Here is a 19004-nt window from a genome sequence, read left to right on the forward strand (position 1 = left end):
AGCCTTGGGCGGTGACTGCCCAGCTCGGAGCGATTTGTCCTGAATTGACGCTCTCAGTGGGGTCCCGCCAGGGGCCACAGAGTGACAGGGCGGAGGCGCGTGGGCGTCACAGCGACCCCTAGAGGCTGCCTGGGCACAGAGCGGCCAACGCTGTCGCCTGACGTGGGCAAGGAGCAGCCTGGGGGGGGGGGGGGCTGGCCCGGGAAAGCGACAACGGCCAGAGGAGGGACAGCGGGGGGCTGCTGGGAATGAGTCTGTCTCCAGGTTTGGGACTCGAGGGGGGGGCCAAGGCCTGGGTGGCGGGAAGGGGGGGGCCACGGGGGGATGGGTGATGGGGGAGGGGTGGCATGGGGGCACGGGGATGGGGGAGGGGCAGCGGGGGATGGGGAAGGGGGGGGAGGGGCAGCGCGGGGGTCTCTCACCCGTGACGCGGACGCCCATCTTGAAGTCCCCGTCGGGGAGGGCGTTGGGGGGCAGCTCCCCGGGGATCTCCAGCGCCCGGCTGAGCCGCTCTGTGGGGGGAGGGGGGTCAGATGGGATCCGGGCAGCTGCCAAACCCCAACCCGGGGGCAGCCCCCACACACAAAGCCTCCCCTTGGCACCCTATGGAGCCCCTCAGAGACTCCCCCTCCCCCTGGGGTCGCCCACCTCCGAATCCAGCGAGAAGCTCATCTCCTCCAGGTGGGTGGCGCCTTCTCTCTGGGGGGCAAGACGGGGGTCAGAACGGATACCTGGGGGGGGCAGATGTGGCAGGGGATGGGCAGGTGGGGGAGGGCAGAGGGCAGGCAGGGGAGTAGAGGAGGGGGTCAAGCTGGGGGAGGGGCAGAGCATGTTGGGGAGGGGCAGGCAGGGGCAGAGGGGAGGAGCAGGTGGGGGAGGGCCAGGCGGGGAGGGGCAGAGGGGGCAGGGGAGGGAGGGGAGGAGCAGGCGGGGGAGGGCCAGGCGGGGAGGAGCAGAGGGGCAGGGGAGGGGAGGGGAGGAGCAGGCGGGGGAGGGCCAGGCGGAAGGGGCAGGTGGGGGAGGGGCAGAGGGAGCAGGGGAGGGGCAGGTGGGGGAGGGCCAGGCAGGGAGGGGCAGAGGGGGGAGGGGCAGAGGGGGCAGGGGAGGGGAGGAGCAGGCGGGGGAGGGGCAGAGGCGGCAGGGGAGGGGAGGGGAGGGGCGGAGCAGGTGGCAGCTCCGTGGGGCTCGGCCCCCCTCTCACCTCCACCCGCAGGCTCCGGGCGATGCTGTCCCCGAGCCCCCAGGCCCCCTGTGCCGTGATGGTGATGGGGATGTCGGCGGCGCCCATGGGCACCACAGCGAAGGGCACGGCCAGCGCCCCTTCGCCGGCACCTGCACGGCCTGTCGCCGGATCCGGTCCCCGTCGCCGGCGAGCAGACGCCCTCCGAGCGCTCCATGTGCACCGAGACCTGGGGGAGAGAGACTGAGACCCCGCACGGGCTGCGGGCCGGGGCTATGGGGCACCAGCAGGGCTTGGGGGCAGGGCCGGGGGCTGCAGATCGGGACTGAGGGGCACCACAGGGGGGCAGGGGGCTGCGGGTTGGGGCTGGGGGGCACCAGCAGGGCAGGATCAGGGCCGGGGGCAAGGGGCTGCGGGTCGGGGCAGAGGGGCATCGGCAGGGCTGGGGGCAGGATCAGGGCCGGGGGCAAGGGGCTGCAGGTCGGGGCAGAGGGGCATCGGCAGGGCAGGGGGCAGGGCAGGGCCGGGATCAGGGCCGGGGTCAGCGGGCTGCAGGTCGGGGCTGGGGGCAGGGCAGGGCCGGGGGCAGGGGCTGCGGCTCAGGGCAGAGTGGCATCGGCAGGGCAGGGGGCAGGGCAGGGCCGGGGTCAGGGCCGGGGTCAGCGGGCTGCGGTCGGGGCAGGGGGCTGCGGCTCAGGGCAGAGTGGCATCGGCAGGGCAGGGGGGGCACGGCCGAGCGGGGGCCCCTCACGTTGACGGGCCGATCCTGGTAGTTGTACAGCACCGGGCGCAGCTCCAGCTGCTCGAATCGCTTCACCGCGTAGGGCAGCCGCAGCGAGACATGGAAATCCTGGAAGACGCGGACGCTGAGCGGGTCGGAGACGCAGATCCCTGGGGCGGGGGAGGAGAGGGGTGAGCGGGGGGGGGGGCGAGCTACGGGAGGGGCAGATGGGGGGACGGGGGGACGGACTCACCGGTGGTCGGCGACATGCTGATGGCCTGGATCTCCCAGGTGGTGATCGAATCTGGCACCAGGTGGGTTTGCCTGCGGGAGACAGGCCGGGGTAGGGGGGTCAGTGGGGTGGGGGCTGGGCTGCACCTGGAGGCTGGGGGGCTGGGTAGGGAGGGTAGCCCCAGGGAAGGTGCTTGGGGGGATGCCTGGGAAGGAGGGGAGCCCCAGGAGATTTGTGGGGAGAGGGCTGGTGACGTGGGGGAGGGGCACCCAAGGAGAAGTGTGGGGAGGGGCACCCTGGGGGTCCCTGACCGGCTGCTCCCGTCCACGGTGATGGTTTTCCAGAGCCAGCTCTCGGGGAAGACGCTCCGGGTCTGCACAGAATCGTCGTCGAAGAAATCGTCCTCGTCCACCTCGAGGTTCACTGCGCGGGGGAGAGCGGGGCGGGGTCAACGGTGGGGAGGGACCCCAGAGCCAGGCTCCCACCCCCTGATCCAGCCACCAGCCCCCACTCCCCTCCCAGAGCCGGGGAGAGAACCCAGGCGTCCGGGCTCCCAGCCCGCCCTGCTCCAGCCACCAGCCCCCACTCCCCTCCTAGAGGCGGGAGAGAACCCAGGAGTCCAGGCTCCCAGCCCCCCCGGAGCCCAGGCTCACCCCGGGCCAGCCCGCCGGAGCCCCAGGCCCGGGCCTTGCGCCGCAGCTCGGTGGCGAATTGGCAGCAGTCCAGGAAGGGCTGTCGGCAGCGGGCGGCGTTGGGGCCCTTGATCCGCGTCGCTCGCTGCTCGCACGTCAGGCGCATCGGCACCCGGGTCATCCCGTCCCGGCAGCACTTCAGAGCCACCGGGTTCTCCTTGTACCGCGAGGCTGGGGAGATGGGGGGGGGCGTCAGACTGGGCGCGGGGGGGTCCAGATGGGGCGTGGGGGGGCAGACAGGGCACGGGGGGGCAGAGGGGCAGACGAGGCGTGGGGGGGCAGAGCGTTAGACAGGGCGCAGGGGGGGCAGAGGGGCAGACGGGGCGCGGGGGGCAGAGCGTTAGACAGGGCGCGGGGGGGCAGAGGGGCAGACGGGGCGTGGGGGGGCAGACAGGGCGCGGGGGGGCAGAGGGGCAGACGGGGTGGGGGGCAGACAGGGCGCGGGTGGGCAGAGGGGCAGACGGGGCGCGGGGGGGCAGACGGGCAGAGGGGCAGACGGGGCGTGGGGGGGCAGACAGGGCATGGGGGGGCAGAGGGGCAGACGGGGCGTGGGGGGGGCAGACAGGGCGCGGGGGAGCAGACGGGACGTGGGGGGGCAGACGGGGCACGGGGGGGCAGAGGGGCAGACGGGGCGCGGGGGCGGATGCCTGGCACCGTTGTCCTTGCCCGGGGTCCCAGGCTGGCCATGGGGCAGAGCAGGAGCCTGTGGTGGGGGGCAGAGCTCGCGGGGGGAGCAGGGGGGCTGGAGCCCACAGGGTCTCGGAGGCAGTGGGGCCACATGGGCAGCCCTGGGCGGAATGGGGCACCCTTGGGGGGCTAGAACAGCAAAGGGGTCTTCCAAGTGGCTGCCCCACGGCCGTAGGGTGCAGCACCGAGCTGGTGGGTCCGTGGCACAGGGTGGGTGCAGGGCAGGGGGGCTGGGCGGGTGCAGAGGTGGGTAGATCCTGCCCCCCGACCCCCTCCACTCACTCTTCTCCTGGGCCTGCTGCAGAAAGTCAATGGAGCGCTTCCTGCGGGGGGCGTCCTGGCCGCAGCCGTGCCCTGGGGGTCCAAAAACCGAGGGGGGGGTAAGACTGGGGCAGGTCACAGCCCCTGAGCCCCCTCCTGGCCCCCATGTGACCCCCGCCCCTCCCCAGGTCCTCCCCCTGCCCCCCGTCTCACCGCTCCGCAGCTGGCTGTCCAGCTCCCCCACGCGCAGGGCCAGGCCGGCGTCTTCGAAGACCCCCAGGGCGTCGGCCCCACTGCCCGGCGAGCAGCCCAGGTCGTAGCTGTCCATGGCCGCGAACACCTGGGGGATGGGGGCAGAGAAGCCGGGGGATGGATGGGGGCAGAGAAGACGGGGGATGGATGGGGGGAGAGAAGGTGGGGGGATGGGGGGTCTGGGGGGCAGAAGCCGGGGGATGGATGGGGGGAGAGAAGGTGGGGGGATGGGGGGTCTGGGGGGCAGAAGCCGGGGGATGTGGGGCCGGGGGCCAGAAGCCGGGGGACGGATGGGGGGAGAGACGCCGGGGGATGTGGGGCCGGAAGCCGGGGGATGTGGGGCCGGGGGGGCAGACAGCAGGGGAGGTTAATTGTCCCACCAGGCCCCAGGAGGAACACATGGCCGGCGTCCATCGCCCTTGGCCACGCCCGTCATGGCCCCATTCTCTGGCCATTGACCGTTCAGGGTCATAGGTCACCAGCGGGGTCATGGGTCAAACCCAAGTCCTGGGGGTGAGTCTGGGGCCAAGGGCCCTTTGAATGGAGGAGGCCGTGATTGGCCAGACATGGGCAAAGGCCCATTTGGGAGGTCAGAGGTCAAACCCAAGAGGCCGATGGCCATCCACGCCTAATGGGTTGACCGTTCAAAGGTCGTAGGTCAAGGCAGAGAGGTCATAGGTCAAGCCCAAGGAGGCTAATGGCCCGGGGATGACCGTTGGCTCTCCATGGGTTGACCATGGAAGGTCCCATCTCAAGGCTGGGGGTCGTAGGCCAAGCCCCGGGCTGGGGGTGACTCTAGGGGACGATGGCCGGACAGGGAGGTCAGGGGTCGGGGGTCAGAGCGGGGGGGCTCAGCCGTACCTTGGCGGGCGTGAGGCGGTGCCGGCGGTTGACGATGTAGACGGCCGAGTCGACGGCCACCAGGGAGACGGAGGCGCGGGAGTCGGTGGCCACCGTGAACTTGAGCGTGGTGTGGGGGCGGAGCTCCCAGCTGTCTGACTCCAGCCGCAGCTCCAGCTGGGGGGACGCGAGTCAGGGGGGCCCCACACCCTGCCCCACACCCCGCCCCACACACCCCACCCAGCCCCGTTCTCAACCTCACCTACCCCACAAACCCCATTGCACCCCACAGAACTCCTGCACCAAACCCCACCCCACACCCCGCCTCAGACACCGCGCCTGGCCCCGTGCTCCACCTCACCCACCCCACAAACCCCATTGCACCCCACAGAACTCCTGCACCAAACCCCGCCCCACAACATACCCTGCAGCAACCCCCGCACCCCACACACTGCCCCACACCACCCACCTCGCCCACCCCAATCCCCTCCCCCCGGCTTTACCTTCCCCTGGCAGCGATCCAACACGTCCACCCACAGCGAGTTGGCCACCACCTCGTCCCCGCGCCGGTAAAAGGCCACGAGCCGGAAGGCTGGGACCAGCGCGGGGGTGACGGGGACAGAGATGACAGTGTAGGATGTCCGGGCCATGGCGCGTGCCGCCACAATGGAGCCCCGGTGCAGCACCTGCCGGGGAGACCCACAGCTGGTCCAGGGCGGCGCTAGGGGCTGTACTGCAGGGGGCGGGGTGGGGGGCAGCAGGGGGCTCTCCCCGGGCAGTCAGGGCTCCCCATGGCCCCAGGGCGGCGCTAGGGGCTGTACTGCAGGGGGTGGGGCGGGGGCAGCAGGGGGCTGTCCCCGGGCAGTCAGGGCTCCCCATGGCCCCAGGGCGGCGCTAGGGGCTGTGCTGCAGGGAGCGGGGTGGGGGGCAGCAGGGGGCTCTCCCCGGGCAGTCAGGGCTCCCCATGGCCCCAGGGCGGCGCTAGGGGCTGTACTGCAGGGAGTGGGGCGGGGGCAGCAGGGGGCTCTCCCCAGGCAGTCAGGGCTCCCCATGGCCCCAGGGCGGCGCTAGGGGCTGTGCTGCAGGGAGCGGGTGGGGGGCAGCAGGGGTCTCTCCCCGGGCAGTCAGGGCTCCCCATGGCCCCAGGGCGGCGCTAGGGGCTGTACTGCAGGGGGGGGGGCGGGGGCAGCAGGGGGCTCTCCCCGGGCAGTCAGGGCTCCCCATGGCCCCAGGGCGGCGCTAGGGGCTGTACTGCAGGGGGCGGGGTGGGGGGCAGCAGGGGACTCTCCCCGGGCAGTCAGGGCTCCCCATGGCCCCAGGGCGGCGCTAGGGGCTGGGCTGCAGGGAGCGGGGCGGGGGCAGCAGGGGGCTCTCCCCGGGCAGGAGGCAGTAGGGGGCACTGGGAGGCAGCGGAGGGCACTGGGGGGCAGTATGGGGCACTAGGGGGCGCTCCCCCGCCGGCCGCGCTCACTCACCATGTAGTAGAAGTGGGAGAAGTCGCCGGAGCCGAGGTCCTTGAGCCCCACGGAGAGAGACTGGCCAGGCCTCACGGCGCCCGAGCGCTGGGTCTCCAGCACCAGGTAGCTCCCGCTGGGGGACCGAACCGCCGTGGCCCGGAGAGACGCCTCGGCCCGGTCCCTCTCCCCCGCCACCACCTGTGGGGGGGGCACGGCTCAGGGGGGCCAGCGCCTGCCCCCCAGCCATGCCCTGCCCCTCGCCCCCCTCCCCTTCCCATTCCTCAGCCCCCTCCCACCAGCCCCCAGCCCCATCCATCCCCCACCCCTCCCCATCCCACACCCCCCACCCCTCCCCATCCCCCCCCAGACAGCCCCCATCCATCCCACCCCCCCCGGGGGCCGTACCTTCAGGGTGAGGGCGCTGGCTCTGGAGTCCAGGTTGAGGGGGAACATCACCACCCCGTTCTCGTCCGCCACCACCCGTGTCTCGGGGTGGGACGTGCCCCCCGAGACCTCGGCTGAGACCCACACGGGGGTGCGAGGGGCCGGGGAGCCGTCGGCCAAGGTGACGCGGGCCTGGGGGGAGATGGGAGAGTGTGGGGGGGGGGCACAGACACAAACAGCCCTGTGTATGCAAAGCCCCTCAGGTCCATGCCCCTTACCCAGACCCCCCAGCCCCACGCCCCCCCACCCTGACCCTCCCACCCCTGATTCCCCAACCCCCTGACCCACAGCTATACACCCCCAGTCCCCCCACCCCTGACCCCCAGCCCCAGGCAGCCAGCGGCAGCTCCCCCCACCAGCACGAGGAAGGGCGCTCTGGGGATGAAGTGCCGTTTGGTTTGCGACAGGTCCACACTGTAGGGAGACGTCACGAACTTGACAGTGCTCAGCTCCTCCTCCTCCAGCTCCCCGCCTGCAGGGGGGACGCGAGTGTGAACGGCGGATACAGGCCCAGCCCCCGCCCTGCAGGATCACAGCCAGCGCCCCCCAGAGGGGACAGGCCCTGGCCCCATTCCCCGCCCCCCTGGGCCAGCCAGTCCCTGCCCTGGGGCCGGGGGGAGCCGGCACCCCCTAGAGGGGACAGGCCCCGGCCCCATTCCCCGCCCCCCTGAGCCAACCAGTCCCTGCCCTGGGACCGGGGGGAGCCGGCGCCCCCTAGAGGGGACAGGCCCCGGCCCCATTCCCCGCCCCCCTGAGCCAGCCAGTCCCTGCCCTGGGACCGGGGGGAGCCGGCGCCCCCTAGAGGGGACAGGACCCGGCCCCATTCCCTGCCCCCCTGAGCCAGCCAGTCCCTGCCCTGGGACCGGGGGGAGCCGGCGCCCCCTAGAGGGGACAGGCCCCGGCCCCATTCCCCGCCCCCCTGAGCCAGCCAGTCCCTGCCCTGGGTACTCCTGGGGGAATTCTGCACTACTGCATGTGCGCATAATTAATGAGCCATGCATAATTTTATTTTTTTGCGCAGAAAAAAGCTTCTGCCAAAATGTTGCTGCAGTTCTGGCTTTTGCCCCCCAGAGGGCGCTGCGGTGCTAGATCAAAGCGAGGGAAGAGAACGAGCTGCCGCCTTCGCACGGCCCGGTCGGGGGCTACGGGGAGACGGACAGTCCGGGGTGCTGGGGGGCCCAGACAGGCGCTCACGGGCGAGTGGGGGAGGACAGACTGGGGCAGGGCGGAATGGGAGTGGAGGCACCGGGCCAGGCAGGAAGGGAGGCGCAGGGCCACATGGGGATAGGGTAGGGGTGCAGGGCCACATGGGGATGGGGCAGTGGGTGTCTGAAAGAGGGTGGAGGGACACATGTGGACAGCCCTCCCTCAGCTCCTCCATTACCCCGACTCCCCCCAGCCTTTGCTTCTTTGGGGGGCGGGAAATCCAGTTCTGTATTGTCGTTTCAATGAATTATTACTCCGAGTTGTGGATTAATTTGCCTAGTAAGGAATCTGTTTGTCAAAAAACATCTCCTGAATCTTTTTTGTTGTCTGTATTGTTACAGACACATTTGCAGACAGGTAATTTGAAATAAACAAACAAAAATAATTGTAACTGGTGTGATTATATTGTGTTAATTTGACAAAAAAGATATGCAGATTTATGCAGAATTTTAAAATATTGTGCGCAGAATTTTTGTTGCAGAATTTTTTATTTTTTGTTGCAGAATTCCCCCAGGAGTACCTTGGCCCGGGTGGGAGCCAATGCCCCCTAGAGGGGACAGGCCCTGGGCCCTGTTCCCTGCCCCCCTGAGCCAGCCAGTCCCTGCCCTGGGGCTGGATGGGAGCTGGTCCCCCCTTGAGGGGACAGGCCCCAGCCCCATTCCCCGCCCCCCTGAACCAGCCAGTCCCTGCCCTGGGGCCGGATGGGAGCTGGTCCCCCCTTGAGGGAACAGGCCCCAGCCCCATTCCCTACCCCACAAGCCAGCGAGTCCCTGCCCTGGGGCCAGGTGGGATCCGGTGCCCCCTAGAGGGGCCGGGCCCCGGCCCCTGCACTCACTGGCGGTCTCTATGAAAGTCACCGCGATGTAGAGGTTGGTCCCTGCCAGGTCCTGCAGGGGGCGTCCCAATTTTTGCGCTAGGAGGCTGCGTTTTAAGATCACGTTTGCTGTCCCCTCATTCACCTGCCGGGGGGTGGGAGGGAGAGGATTAGATGATACCCAACCCCCCCATACACATGGACCCAGCCGGGGGGGGGGCCCCACAGAGTGGGGGTGGGAGGAAGGAGGGCAGAGGGAGCTGTGGGAGGGTTTTTTCCTTAACATTTTGCATGAAGACTCTGTGTGCCTCAGTTTCCCCATGTGTTACACAGACACCCGGGGGGGACCAGGGGGTGCAATTTTTGCTGAGCCCCCATGGGGCAGGTGGGGTGGCCTCTGGGTCCCCCCCAAGCTGGACTTTGCTGCAGGTCCCAGCACCCTGTGCTCCCAAGCTGTGTCTGGCACCGGATTCCCGAGGGCGAATAATCCGCCCGTGTCACAGACTGGCTGGGAGTCGCTGCTGCCTGCGCAGTGGGGGGGGTCCTTTGGGGGCGTGTGAGGCTCCCCCAGGGGTCCCGTCCAGGGGGACTCACTGAAGGGGGCTCACAGGGGGCTGGGAGGGAGGGGGACCCTAGGGGGCTGGAGGGTCCCAGGAGAGAGGGTCCCTGGGGGACCCAGGAGGGGAGGGGGATCCCAGAGGAATGGGGATCCTGTGGGTGGATGGGGGTTCCATGGGGGAAAGGGGGTCCTGTGAAGGGATGGAGGATCCCAGAAGGGGGTCCCAGAGGGATGGGGGTCCTGTGGGGGGGAATGGGGTGTCCCAGAGGGGTGTCCCAGAGGGATGGGGGTTCCGTGGGAGGATGGGGGGGTCCTGTGGGGGGAGGGGGGTCCCAGAGGGATGGGGGTTCTGTGGGAGGATGGGGGGTCCCGTGGGGGGAGGGGGGTCCCAAAGGGATGGGGGTTCCGTGGGGGGAATGGGGGGTCTCACCGTGACCTGTTGTTCCAGGCCCCTGAGGAAGGTTTTCTCCCTGGCCTCGTTGCTCACCCCAAACCTCAGGTAGGCGACACCGTTCACCCCCTTCCCATAGACGAACCTGGAGAGAGGGGGGGGGTCACCCCAAACCCTGACACCGAGGCGCAGAGCCCAGGGGGGTCAGTGTGGGGGGCAGGGGGACGGCTCTGCCGGGGTCTGGATTCGGTGGGGAGCTGCACCCCGAGGCCCGTCCCAGCCCCGTGGGGAGTCTGGGGCCGAGCCCAGATCCCAGGGAACCTGGGGAAAGTTGGGAGCCAGAGCACCCCATAACACCCCCCTGGCTGCCTGAGCCCGGCCAGAGGGGAGGGGGTCGGGGGAGCTGCCCCTACCTGACCTGCAGGTCAATGCGCAAATCGGGGCCCCCCTCTCCCGTCACCAGCATGTGGGTCCGTTCGGGGATGATCTTCACCTCGAAATTGGGGAGCACTGGGGAGAGAAAACACACATGGGACCCAGGAGTCCTGGCTCCCAGCCCCCGCTCTGCCCCCGGAGCCAGGAGAGAACCCAGGAGTCCTAGCTCCCAGACCGCCCTCCCCCCTCCCCGAGTGAGAACCCAGGCGTCCGGGACTCACCGTATTTCTTCACCTCGAACTCGGTGCTGGTGTTGGACTCGAGGGCGTTGGAGAATCGCGCCGTGATGCGCCAGGTCCCGGGCCTGGGAGGGGCGAGGGGGTGAGAGGGGATCGGGGGCCCCCGAGCTCCCACAGCCCCTCTTCCTAGGAGACTCTGCTCCCAGCCCCCGATCATTCCGAGGGTCCCTATTGTGAGGTTCAGGGGGGCAGCCCCCCACTGCCCCCCAGACCCCCCGGACAAGGATGTTGGGGTCCCGCCCCCAGGGAGTCCCCCCGACACCCCATCCCCACTCCTGGGGGGCACTCCCCCCAGCAGGGGCTCCCCCAGTCTGGACCAGGCACAAGCCAGCTCTGGGGGGCTTCTCTGCCCCCTCCACCCCTGGTGCCCTCCCAGGGCAATGGGGTGTCAGTGTCACCCCCAGTCCCGGCCCCCCCACTCACTCGGAGATGTCGGGGATCGAGAGCTGGTCCGTGATGACCCAGTTCTGCGGGAACCGTTCCACCTTCCGCACCTGCAGCCCCCGGTTGTTCTGGGGGGCAGACGGGGGGGAGGGTGTTAGCGGGGGCCCGATCCCCTCCTACCAGCGGGGCCCGATCCTGCCCCGTAGCCCCCTCCACGGGGCCCCAACCCTCATGGGCCGGATCCTCCCCCTCCTCCTCACCGCCTCGATCTCCCATCCCCCACAATCCCCCATGGGCCCGATCCTCCCCCTCCTCCTCACCGCCTCGATCTCCCATCCCCCCCAATCCCCCATGGGCCCGAGCCTCCCCTCCCCCTCCCCCTTCCAACCTCGGGCTCCCTGCCCCCCCAGCCTCCCATGGGCCCGAGCCTCCCCCTCCCCCTCCCAGCCTCAGTTTCCCACCCCCCCCAACCCTCCCATGGGCCGGATCCTCTCCCTCCCCCTCTCAGCCTCGGGCTCCCTGCCCCCCCAGCCCCCCATGGGCCGGATCCTCCCCCTCCCCCTCCCAGCCTCAGGCTCCCTGCCCCCCCAACCCCCCATGGGCCGGATCCTCCCCCTCCCAGCCTCGGGCTCCCTGCCCCCCCAGCCCCCCATGGGCCGGATCCTCCCCCTCCCCCTCCCAGCCTCGGGCTCCCTGCCCCCCCAGCCCCCCATGGGCCGGATCCTCCCCCTCCCCCTCCCAGCCTCGGGCTCCCTGCCCCCCCAGCCCCCCATGGGCCGGATCCTCCCCCTCCCCCTCCCAGCCTCAGGCTCCCTGCCCCCCCAGCCCCCCATGGGCCGGATCCTCCCCCTCCCAGCCTCGGGCTCCCTGCCCCCCCAGCCCCCCATGGGCCGGATCCTCCCCCTCCCCCTCCCAGCCTCGGGCTCCCTGCCCCCCCAGCCCCCCATGGGCCGGATCCTCCCCCTCCCCATCCCAGCCTTGGGCTCCCTGCCCCCCCAGCCCCCCATGGGCCGGATCCTCCCCCTCCCCCTCCCAGCCTCGGGCTCCCTGCCCCCCCAGCCCCCCATGGGCCGGATCCTCCCCCTCCCCATCCCAGCCTTGGGCTCCCTGCCCCCCCAGCCCCCCATGGGCCCGAGCCTCCCCCTCCTCCTCCCAGCCTCAGTTTCCCACCCCCCACAACCCTCCCATGGGCCCAATCCTACACCCCACCCCCGGCTCTCACCAAGACGGTGATGGTGATGGACTCGGCAGTGGGGCGCAGCTCGTGGTTCAGGGCGAAGACTCGGAAGTGAACTGCGGGGGGGAACGAGACAGGCTGTGAATGGGGGGGGCTGGGGGAAAGGGAGCAGGGGGTGGGGGGGCTGGGGACCGTGGGAGGCAGGGGTTAAGCAGGGGATGCAGAGGGAGGTGGGGGCAGGGACTGTGGGGTAAGGGGGCCACGGGGCACCGGGGGAATGTGGGGGGCAGGTGGCCATGGGGCGTGGGAGGAACGTGGGGGGCAGGAGGCCATGGGGCACGGGGGGCGTGGGGCACAGAGGGAACGTGGGGGGCAGGTGGCTGTGGGGTGCGGGGGGAACATGGGGGCCGTGGGGCACTGGGGCCATGGGGCACCAGGGCCATGCAGGGCAGGAGGCTATGGGGCAAAGGGGGCCGTGGGGTGTGGGGGCCGTGGGGCACAGGGGGTGTGGGGTGCAGGGGCCAGGCAAGGCAGAAGGCCGTGGGGCATGGGGGCCGTGGGGCACAGAGGGAACGTGGGGTACACGGGCCGTCGGGCATGGGGGCCATGGGGCACAGAGGGAACATGGGGAGGAGGGGGCCGTGGGGCACGGTGTAGATCAATCTCTGATAATTTTCATATGACTTTACATTGTGCCTCTTCATATAACCTTGTGGTGGGTCTACCCACGTGTGACCTCTGTTTTCATGGGACTTTGTATCAAAGCCTCATTTAGAAACTTTGCATTGCCCTTGGTATAATATTATAGCCCCTAAGGATAGAATAAGATAGAAGAAAAATGTCTTTTTGCTAGCAGTAGAACAAGAGCTCTTCCCCCACCCCCCCTCTTAATCAATTGCCCTGTTGAATGAATGAGGTGTGGATGAGCAAGGCATGGAAGGCAGCACCTCCAGACAGCCTCAACTGTTGGAGAGGGGCTGGGAGCCAGACCCAAGGACAATAAAACGTGTCAAGTGGGCTCATTAAAGACAAGCAGACATACCGACGGCCTCGGGGGTTAGAAGCAAGCACCTTCTTTTGGAAACACCCTCTTTGCAGCATTGGGACAACACTCAAAAGAAAGCAGCACAAAGGACCAATGGACACAGACACAGAGTTTGAATCTGGTCTAGATTTGCATAAGAGGAAAGCTGCTATAAAAGTGAGGTGTCTTGCAGAGGACCCCGGGTCTCGTCTTGTCAACATGGGAGCATCGATCCGGATCGGCAGAAGCCCGGCTCCACCCCCTCCCCCATCTAACTCACCTGGCCAGTGCAGTTAAGGGGAGCAACTAATTGGTAACAACAAGACGGAGTGTGTGTGTGTGAGTGTAAGTGTAATATATTATATGCATATGATACAGTGTTAATGAATACATGTATTGCTAATAAATGTGGCGTTTTGCCTTATTCCCCCTGAAAAGATCCTGTGCAGGACTTTAAGTACAACATTTTGGTGGAGAATGCGAAAGGGGGAGCAAGCATAAAACCCACAGTTATTATAAAACTGGTGTGCACACCGCCAGCTTTAGCAAGCCTGGCACTACAGGAAAAAGAGCGTAAACTTTCAGTTAATTAACCAAACTCTGAAGGATATAGGAGTTTAGGTTTCAATTGTGTGATAGAGGTACATACACCCTCAGCCGTAGCAAAACTGAGCTAAAGAGGAGAACTTAGTGTTTCTCACTCTGATCCGGGGAAGGATCTAATCCGGGGAAGGATTTGTATAATTGGTGTATGAACCCTCGGTGGTAGCAGACCGAGCAATACAGAGGAAAGCGTAGTGTCTCTCCCTCTGGCCCAGAGTGGGTTAAAAACATAAGATACAGATCTTGTTCTGTTAAACCAAACTCTAAAGGATATAGGAGTTTGGGCAGTGTAGTGTGGTTTATGTTTGTTTGGTTTTTTGTTTTGTTTTTTGTAAGTAATATTGTGGTAATTTCACAATTTTGAAAAAAATGTTTAAGAAATGGGACGAGGAAGGGTGGGGACTAGTTGGAAAGCCCACCCTCCTTGCTAAATTGGTAGTGGAACAAGGCTTGTGCCCATGGAAAGGAACTGTTTATTAAAAAAAAAAGCAGGATCGGGCCCAGGCAAGCAACAAATAGAGAAACTAAAAACAGGTTGGGTACAGAGAGTTAAAACAGCACTCTCAAATCTTACAGCAGCAGTAACATCAGGAGAAGAAACATTTGAGACCCCAGAAGGGGGCAGACCTTTGGGACCCCTCTGGAGATTGGGAAGCGGAATATTTGGGATATTTGGGTGAATTCCTCCTCCCAGGGCCAAAATGCCATTGAAACAGTTAACAACAGTGCCTGCTTCTGCCTCAGATCTCCAGGCCATGGCAAAATGGCTGAAGATTTTAAAACAAAATTTTTTTTTCTAGATGGAGTGTTAACGCCTTTTTACTGAGAGAAAGGGAGGATTTACACTCACAAAAAATGCACCACTTAATTAGCATTTGTGCAGCCCCAAGTACCAAACACACTGTGGCAGAGACCAAGCAGGTTCTGCCAGGGTGAAAGCACTGTGCTAATTTGTTTCCAAGCTTCTATCTTTCAGGCTCTGAACCAGAACATCAGGAGAGCTGGTACCAGCTGAAGAGTTATAAAATACCATGGTTCTAGTGTCATAACAAAGTCTGTGTTCAGTGTTGTGTGTTGCATGTTCTGTGTCTGTCTCTGGTGGTGTCCTGTGTTAACATTGGGTCCAGAGAGAGAGGGGATACTACACTAGACAGGGCAAATGTCTTTTCCTCTCTCTACTTCCCCCATCTCCATCCAACTTATCAATCACCCCTTGTGTCCAAAAGACTTTGGTCCCCAGTGCATCAGGGTTATTTTGTTTTGTTTTGTCAGGTTCTCTAATAATCATTTTGTTGTTGATTTTTGTTATTAATACATTTGCTTGTATTATTATTAATTCCACACTTTCCTCTATGCACTCTGGTTCTATTTCCCCAAGCCCTGAAGGGTAGTTCTTGGGCCCCCATAACCTGTAAGACCTTGGCCCATAATTGTATGGCCCCATCTTTCAGGTCCCTAGAAACCTCTGAGAACAACTGTTAAAAATAGGGAATTCTACAACATTTTAGCAACTGAATGTTAGTTTAAGTCCAAATCAGCTTAACCTTGCATAACAACTGTGGTACTCCTACAAAATCTTATTTGTTGTGTGTGCTTAAAAAGGCAGCATCAAACTTGTGCCTCATTTTGTTTGTCAATGTACCCAATTATTGAAATGGTAATGGTTTTGTTGTATTTCCAATTATTAAAATTGTTTGCATTTGTGTTTCTTATATCTGGTGTTTAGTCAATTGTAATGGTTTTAGTTATATTCACCTGGTTATAATTGTTTGGTTTGTTTGCAACAAATACAAAAGATTTATATGGTGACCACTCAAGAATTGTTCTTGAGAGGTCAAAAGGGGGACAATGTAGATCAATCTCTGATAATTTTCATATGACTTTACATTGTGCCTCTTCGTATAACCTTGTGGTGGGTCTACCCACGTGTGACCTCTGTTTTCATGGAACTTTGTATCAAAGCCTCATTTAGAAACTTTGCATTGCCCTTGGTAGAATATTATAGCCCCTAAGGATAGAATAAGATAGAAGAAAAATTTCTGTTTGCTAGCAGTAGAACAAGAGCTCTCCCCCCCCCCCCCCCTTAATCAATTGCCCTGTTGAATGAACGAGGTGTGAATAAGCAAGGCATGGAAGGCAGCACCTCCAGACAGCCTCAACTGTTGGAGAGGGGCTGGGAGCCAGACCCAAGGACAATAAAACGTGTCAAATGGGCTCATTAAAGACAAGCAGACATACCGACGGCCTCGGGGTGGGGGGGGTTAGAAGCAAGCACCTTCTTTTGGAAACACCCTCTTTGCAGCATTGGGACAACACTCAAAAGAAAGCAGCACAAAGGACCAGTGGACACAGACACAGAGTTTGAATCTGGTATAGATTTGCATGAGAGGGAAGCTGCTATAAAAGTGAGGTGTCTTGCAGAGGACCCCGGGTCTCGTCTTGTCAACATGGGAGCATCGATCCGGATCGGCAGAAGCCCGGCTCCACCCCCTCCCCCATCTAACTCACCTGGCCAGTGAAGTTAAGGGGAGCAACTAATTGGTAACAACAAGACGGAGTGTGTTTGTGTTTGTGTGTGTGTGTAAGTGTAATATATTATATGCATATAATACAGTGTTAATGAATACATGTATTGCTAATAAATGTGGCGTTTTGCCTTATTCCCCCTGAAAAGATCCTGTGCAGTACTTTAAGTACAACAACGGGGGGAATGTGGCCATGGAGCACGGGAGCTGTGGGGCACAGAGGGAACGTGGGGCGCTGGGGCCATGGGGCATAGGGGCCATGCAGGGCAGGAGGCCGTGGGGTGTGGGGGCCGTGGGGCATAGGGGGAATGTGGGGACCATGGGGCGCGGGGGCCATGGGACACAGGGGCCGTGGGGGCCATGGGGCACAGGGGGAACGTGGGGGGCAGGTGGCTGTGGGCGCAGGAGGTGTGGGGCACGGGGGCTATGCAGGGTAGGAGGCCATGGGGCGCGGGAGCCATGGGGCACAGGGGCCGTGGGGGCCATGGGACACAGGGGGAACGTGGTGGGCAGGTGGCTGTGGGCACAGGAGGTGTGGGGCACAGGGGCTATGCAGGGTAGGAGGCCATGGGGCGCGGGGGCCATGGGACACAGGGGCCGTGGGGGCCATGGGGCACAGGGGGAACGTGGTGGGCAGGTGGCTGTGGGCGCAGGAGGTGTGGGGCACAGGGGCTATGCAGGGTAGGAGGCCATGTGGCGCTGGGGCCGTGGGGCAGGGGGCGAACGTGGGGGCCGTGGGGCGCGGGGGCCATGGGACACAGGGGGAACGTGGTGGGCAGGTGGCTGTGGGCGCAGGAGGTGTGGGGCACGGGGGCTATGCAGGGTAGGAGGCCATGGGGCGCGGGGGCCGTGGGGCAGGGGGCCGTAGGGGCGGCTCTCACCCTTCTGCCGGGGCGTGTAGACCGGCTTGTCGGTCTGGATGAAGAGCTGCCCGCGCCGGCTGGTCCAGGCCAGGCGCAGGGTCCGGGCGCCCGGGTAGGGCAGCTGGGGGCTCCGCGCGACCAGCTGGACGTAGCGACCCCGGCGCAGCGCGGTCAGACCACAGCGAACCGCCAGCTCCGGGGTCACCTGCGGGGGCAGCACGGGGGGCAGTGAGGGGCGGGGCTCTCCCAGGGGGCGGGGCTCCCCTGGGGCAGGGAAGGGGCGGGGCTCTCCTGGGGCAGTGAGGGGCGGGGCTCTCCCCAGGGGGCAGGGCTCTCTCCAGCGGGCGGGGCACTCCCGGGGCAGGGAAGGGGCGGGGCTCTCCCGGGGGCAGGGCTCTCCCGGGGCAGTGAGGGGCGGGGCTCTTCCCCAGGGGGCGGGGCTCTCCCGAGGGGGCGGGGCTAGGCGCCCCCTACCTTCAGGGTGAGGAGCTGCATGTAGCCGTTCTCGGGGCGCAGGCTGAAGGGTTTCTCGCCGGAGCATTTCTGCTGCGTGTCGACCTCGTTCTGGAAGTAGAGGGTCCCGTCGAGCTGCTCGGCCGCCCCGTCGGCCTGGAGCAGGACCCCCAGCTCCACGCCCACCGGCACCAGCCTCGGGGCCGCCATCAGCAGCCTGGGGGGAGAGAGAGATCAGCCAGTGCCCCTCACTCCCGACACATAGCCCCTGCCAGCCCAGCCCCCCCTCCGCCCTACCAGTGCCCCTCACTCCCAACCCGCAGCCCCCTCTTAACCCAGGCCTGCCCCCGCCAGCTCTGCCGGTGCCCCTCACTCCCGACCCGCAGCCCCTGCCAGCCCGGCCCTGCCCCCCCCCAGCTCTGCCGGTGCCCCTCATTCCCGACCCGCAGCCCCTGCTAGCCCAGCCCTGCCCCCCCACAGCTCTGCCGGTGCCCCTCACTCCCGACCCGCAGCCCCTGCCAGCCCGGCCCTGCCTCCCCCAGCCCTGCCGGTGCCCCTCACTCCCGACCCGCAGCCCCTGCCAGCCCGGCCCTGCCCCCCCCAGCTCTGCCGGTGCCCCTCACTCCCGACCCGCAGCCCCTGCCAGCCCGGCCCTGCCTCCCCCAGCCCTGCCGGTGCCCCTCACTCCCGACCCGCAGCCCCTGCCAGCCCGGCCCTGCCCCCCCCAGCTCTGACGGTGCCCCTCACTCCCGACCCGCAGCCCCTGCCAGCCCAGCCCTGCCCCCCCCCAGCTCTGCCGGTGCCCCTCACTCCCGACCCGCAGCCCCCTCTTAACCCAGCCCCCCCCCCAGCTCTGCTGGTGCCCCTCACTCCCGACCCGCAGCCCCTTCTAGCCCAGCCCTGCCCCCCCAGCTCTGCCGGTGCCCCTCACTCCCGACCCGCAGCCCCTGCCAGCCCGGCCCTGCCCCCCCAGCTCTGCCAGTGCTCCTCACTCCCGACCCACAGCCCCTGCTAGCCCAGCCCTGCCCCCCCAGCTCCGCCGGTGCCCCTCACTCCCGACCCGCAGCCCCTGCTAGCCCAGCCATGCCCCCCCACAGCTCTGCTGGTGCCCCTCACTCCCGACCCACAGCCCCTGCCAGCCCGGCCCGTACCGGGGGGCTTGGTGGCTGGTGCACACCAGGGCCCCCACGCAGGCCAGGCAGAGCAGCAGACGCATGTTGCTCTGGGTGCGTCTCTCCCCGTCTGGCCCTGGGGTCCGGGCTGCCCTGGGGAGCTGGGGGGGGGGGGTCGCTGCTGTTTATCTCCTGGGGTAATTATTAACCCGCCAAGGCCCTGGCCTGGCTGCAGTCACTGGGGGCGGGGAGGTTGTGGCTGGACAGACAGACAGGGGGAGAGGGCAGAGGGGGTGGACAGGTGCCCGGCCCCGAAGGACCCCTCCCCCCTCTAGGTCTGGGTGTTCCCCGACGGGGCCTGTGCCCGGGATCAGCCTTTGGGGCGGGACCGGCAGGGTCCTGGTGTGTCAGAGGAGCAGCCTGGGACCCCCCAGCTCCCTCCTCCAACCCCCC

The 19004-nt window shown here is 65.9% G+C and overlaps 1 protein-coding gene across 1 annotated transcript in view; it reads right to left on the reverse strand.

The window, feature by feature from the left end:
- The window catches only part of LOC128829769 (complement C4-like), a 33318-nt gene extending 14619 nt beyond the window's left edge, over positions 1-18699 (reverse strand). The window contains 24 exon segments of the mRNA XM_054015173.1: positions 423-514; positions 650-699; positions 1202-1352; positions 1354-1409; positions 1932-2071; positions 2155-2225; positions 2445-2556; positions 2787-2996; positions 3795-3866; positions 3987-4113; positions 4887-5042; positions 5369-5551; positions 6341-6520; positions 6728-6898; positions 7123-7238; positions 8808-8931; positions 9776-9881; positions 10150-10246; positions 10393-10475; positions 10834-10922; positions 12017-12087; positions 17005-17191; positions 17461-17656; positions 18591-18699. Coding sequence (XP_053871148.1) covers positions 423-514; positions 650-699; positions 1202-1352; positions 1354-1409; positions 1932-2071; positions 2155-2225; positions 2445-2556; positions 2787-2996; positions 3795-3866; positions 3987-4113; positions 4887-5042; positions 5369-5551; positions 6341-6520; positions 6728-6898; positions 7123-7238; positions 8808-8931; positions 9776-9881; positions 10150-10246; positions 10393-10475; positions 10834-10922; positions 12017-12087; positions 17005-17191; positions 17461-17656; positions 18591-18655 — 2905 coding nt within the window. The 5' untranslated portion in view covers positions 18656-18699.
- Between the last annotated feature and the right edge of the window lie 305 nt (positions 18700-19004).

This window comes from Malaclemys terrapin, unplaced genomic scaffold (genome assembly GCF_027887155.1).
Source record: "Malaclemys terrapin pileata isolate rMalTer1 unplaced genomic scaffold, rMalTer1.hap1 scaffold_58, whole genome shotgun sequence".
In the NCBI taxonomy this organism is placed as follows: domain Eukaryota; kingdom Metazoa; phylum Chordata; order Testudines; family Emydidae; genus Malaclemys; species Malaclemys terrapin.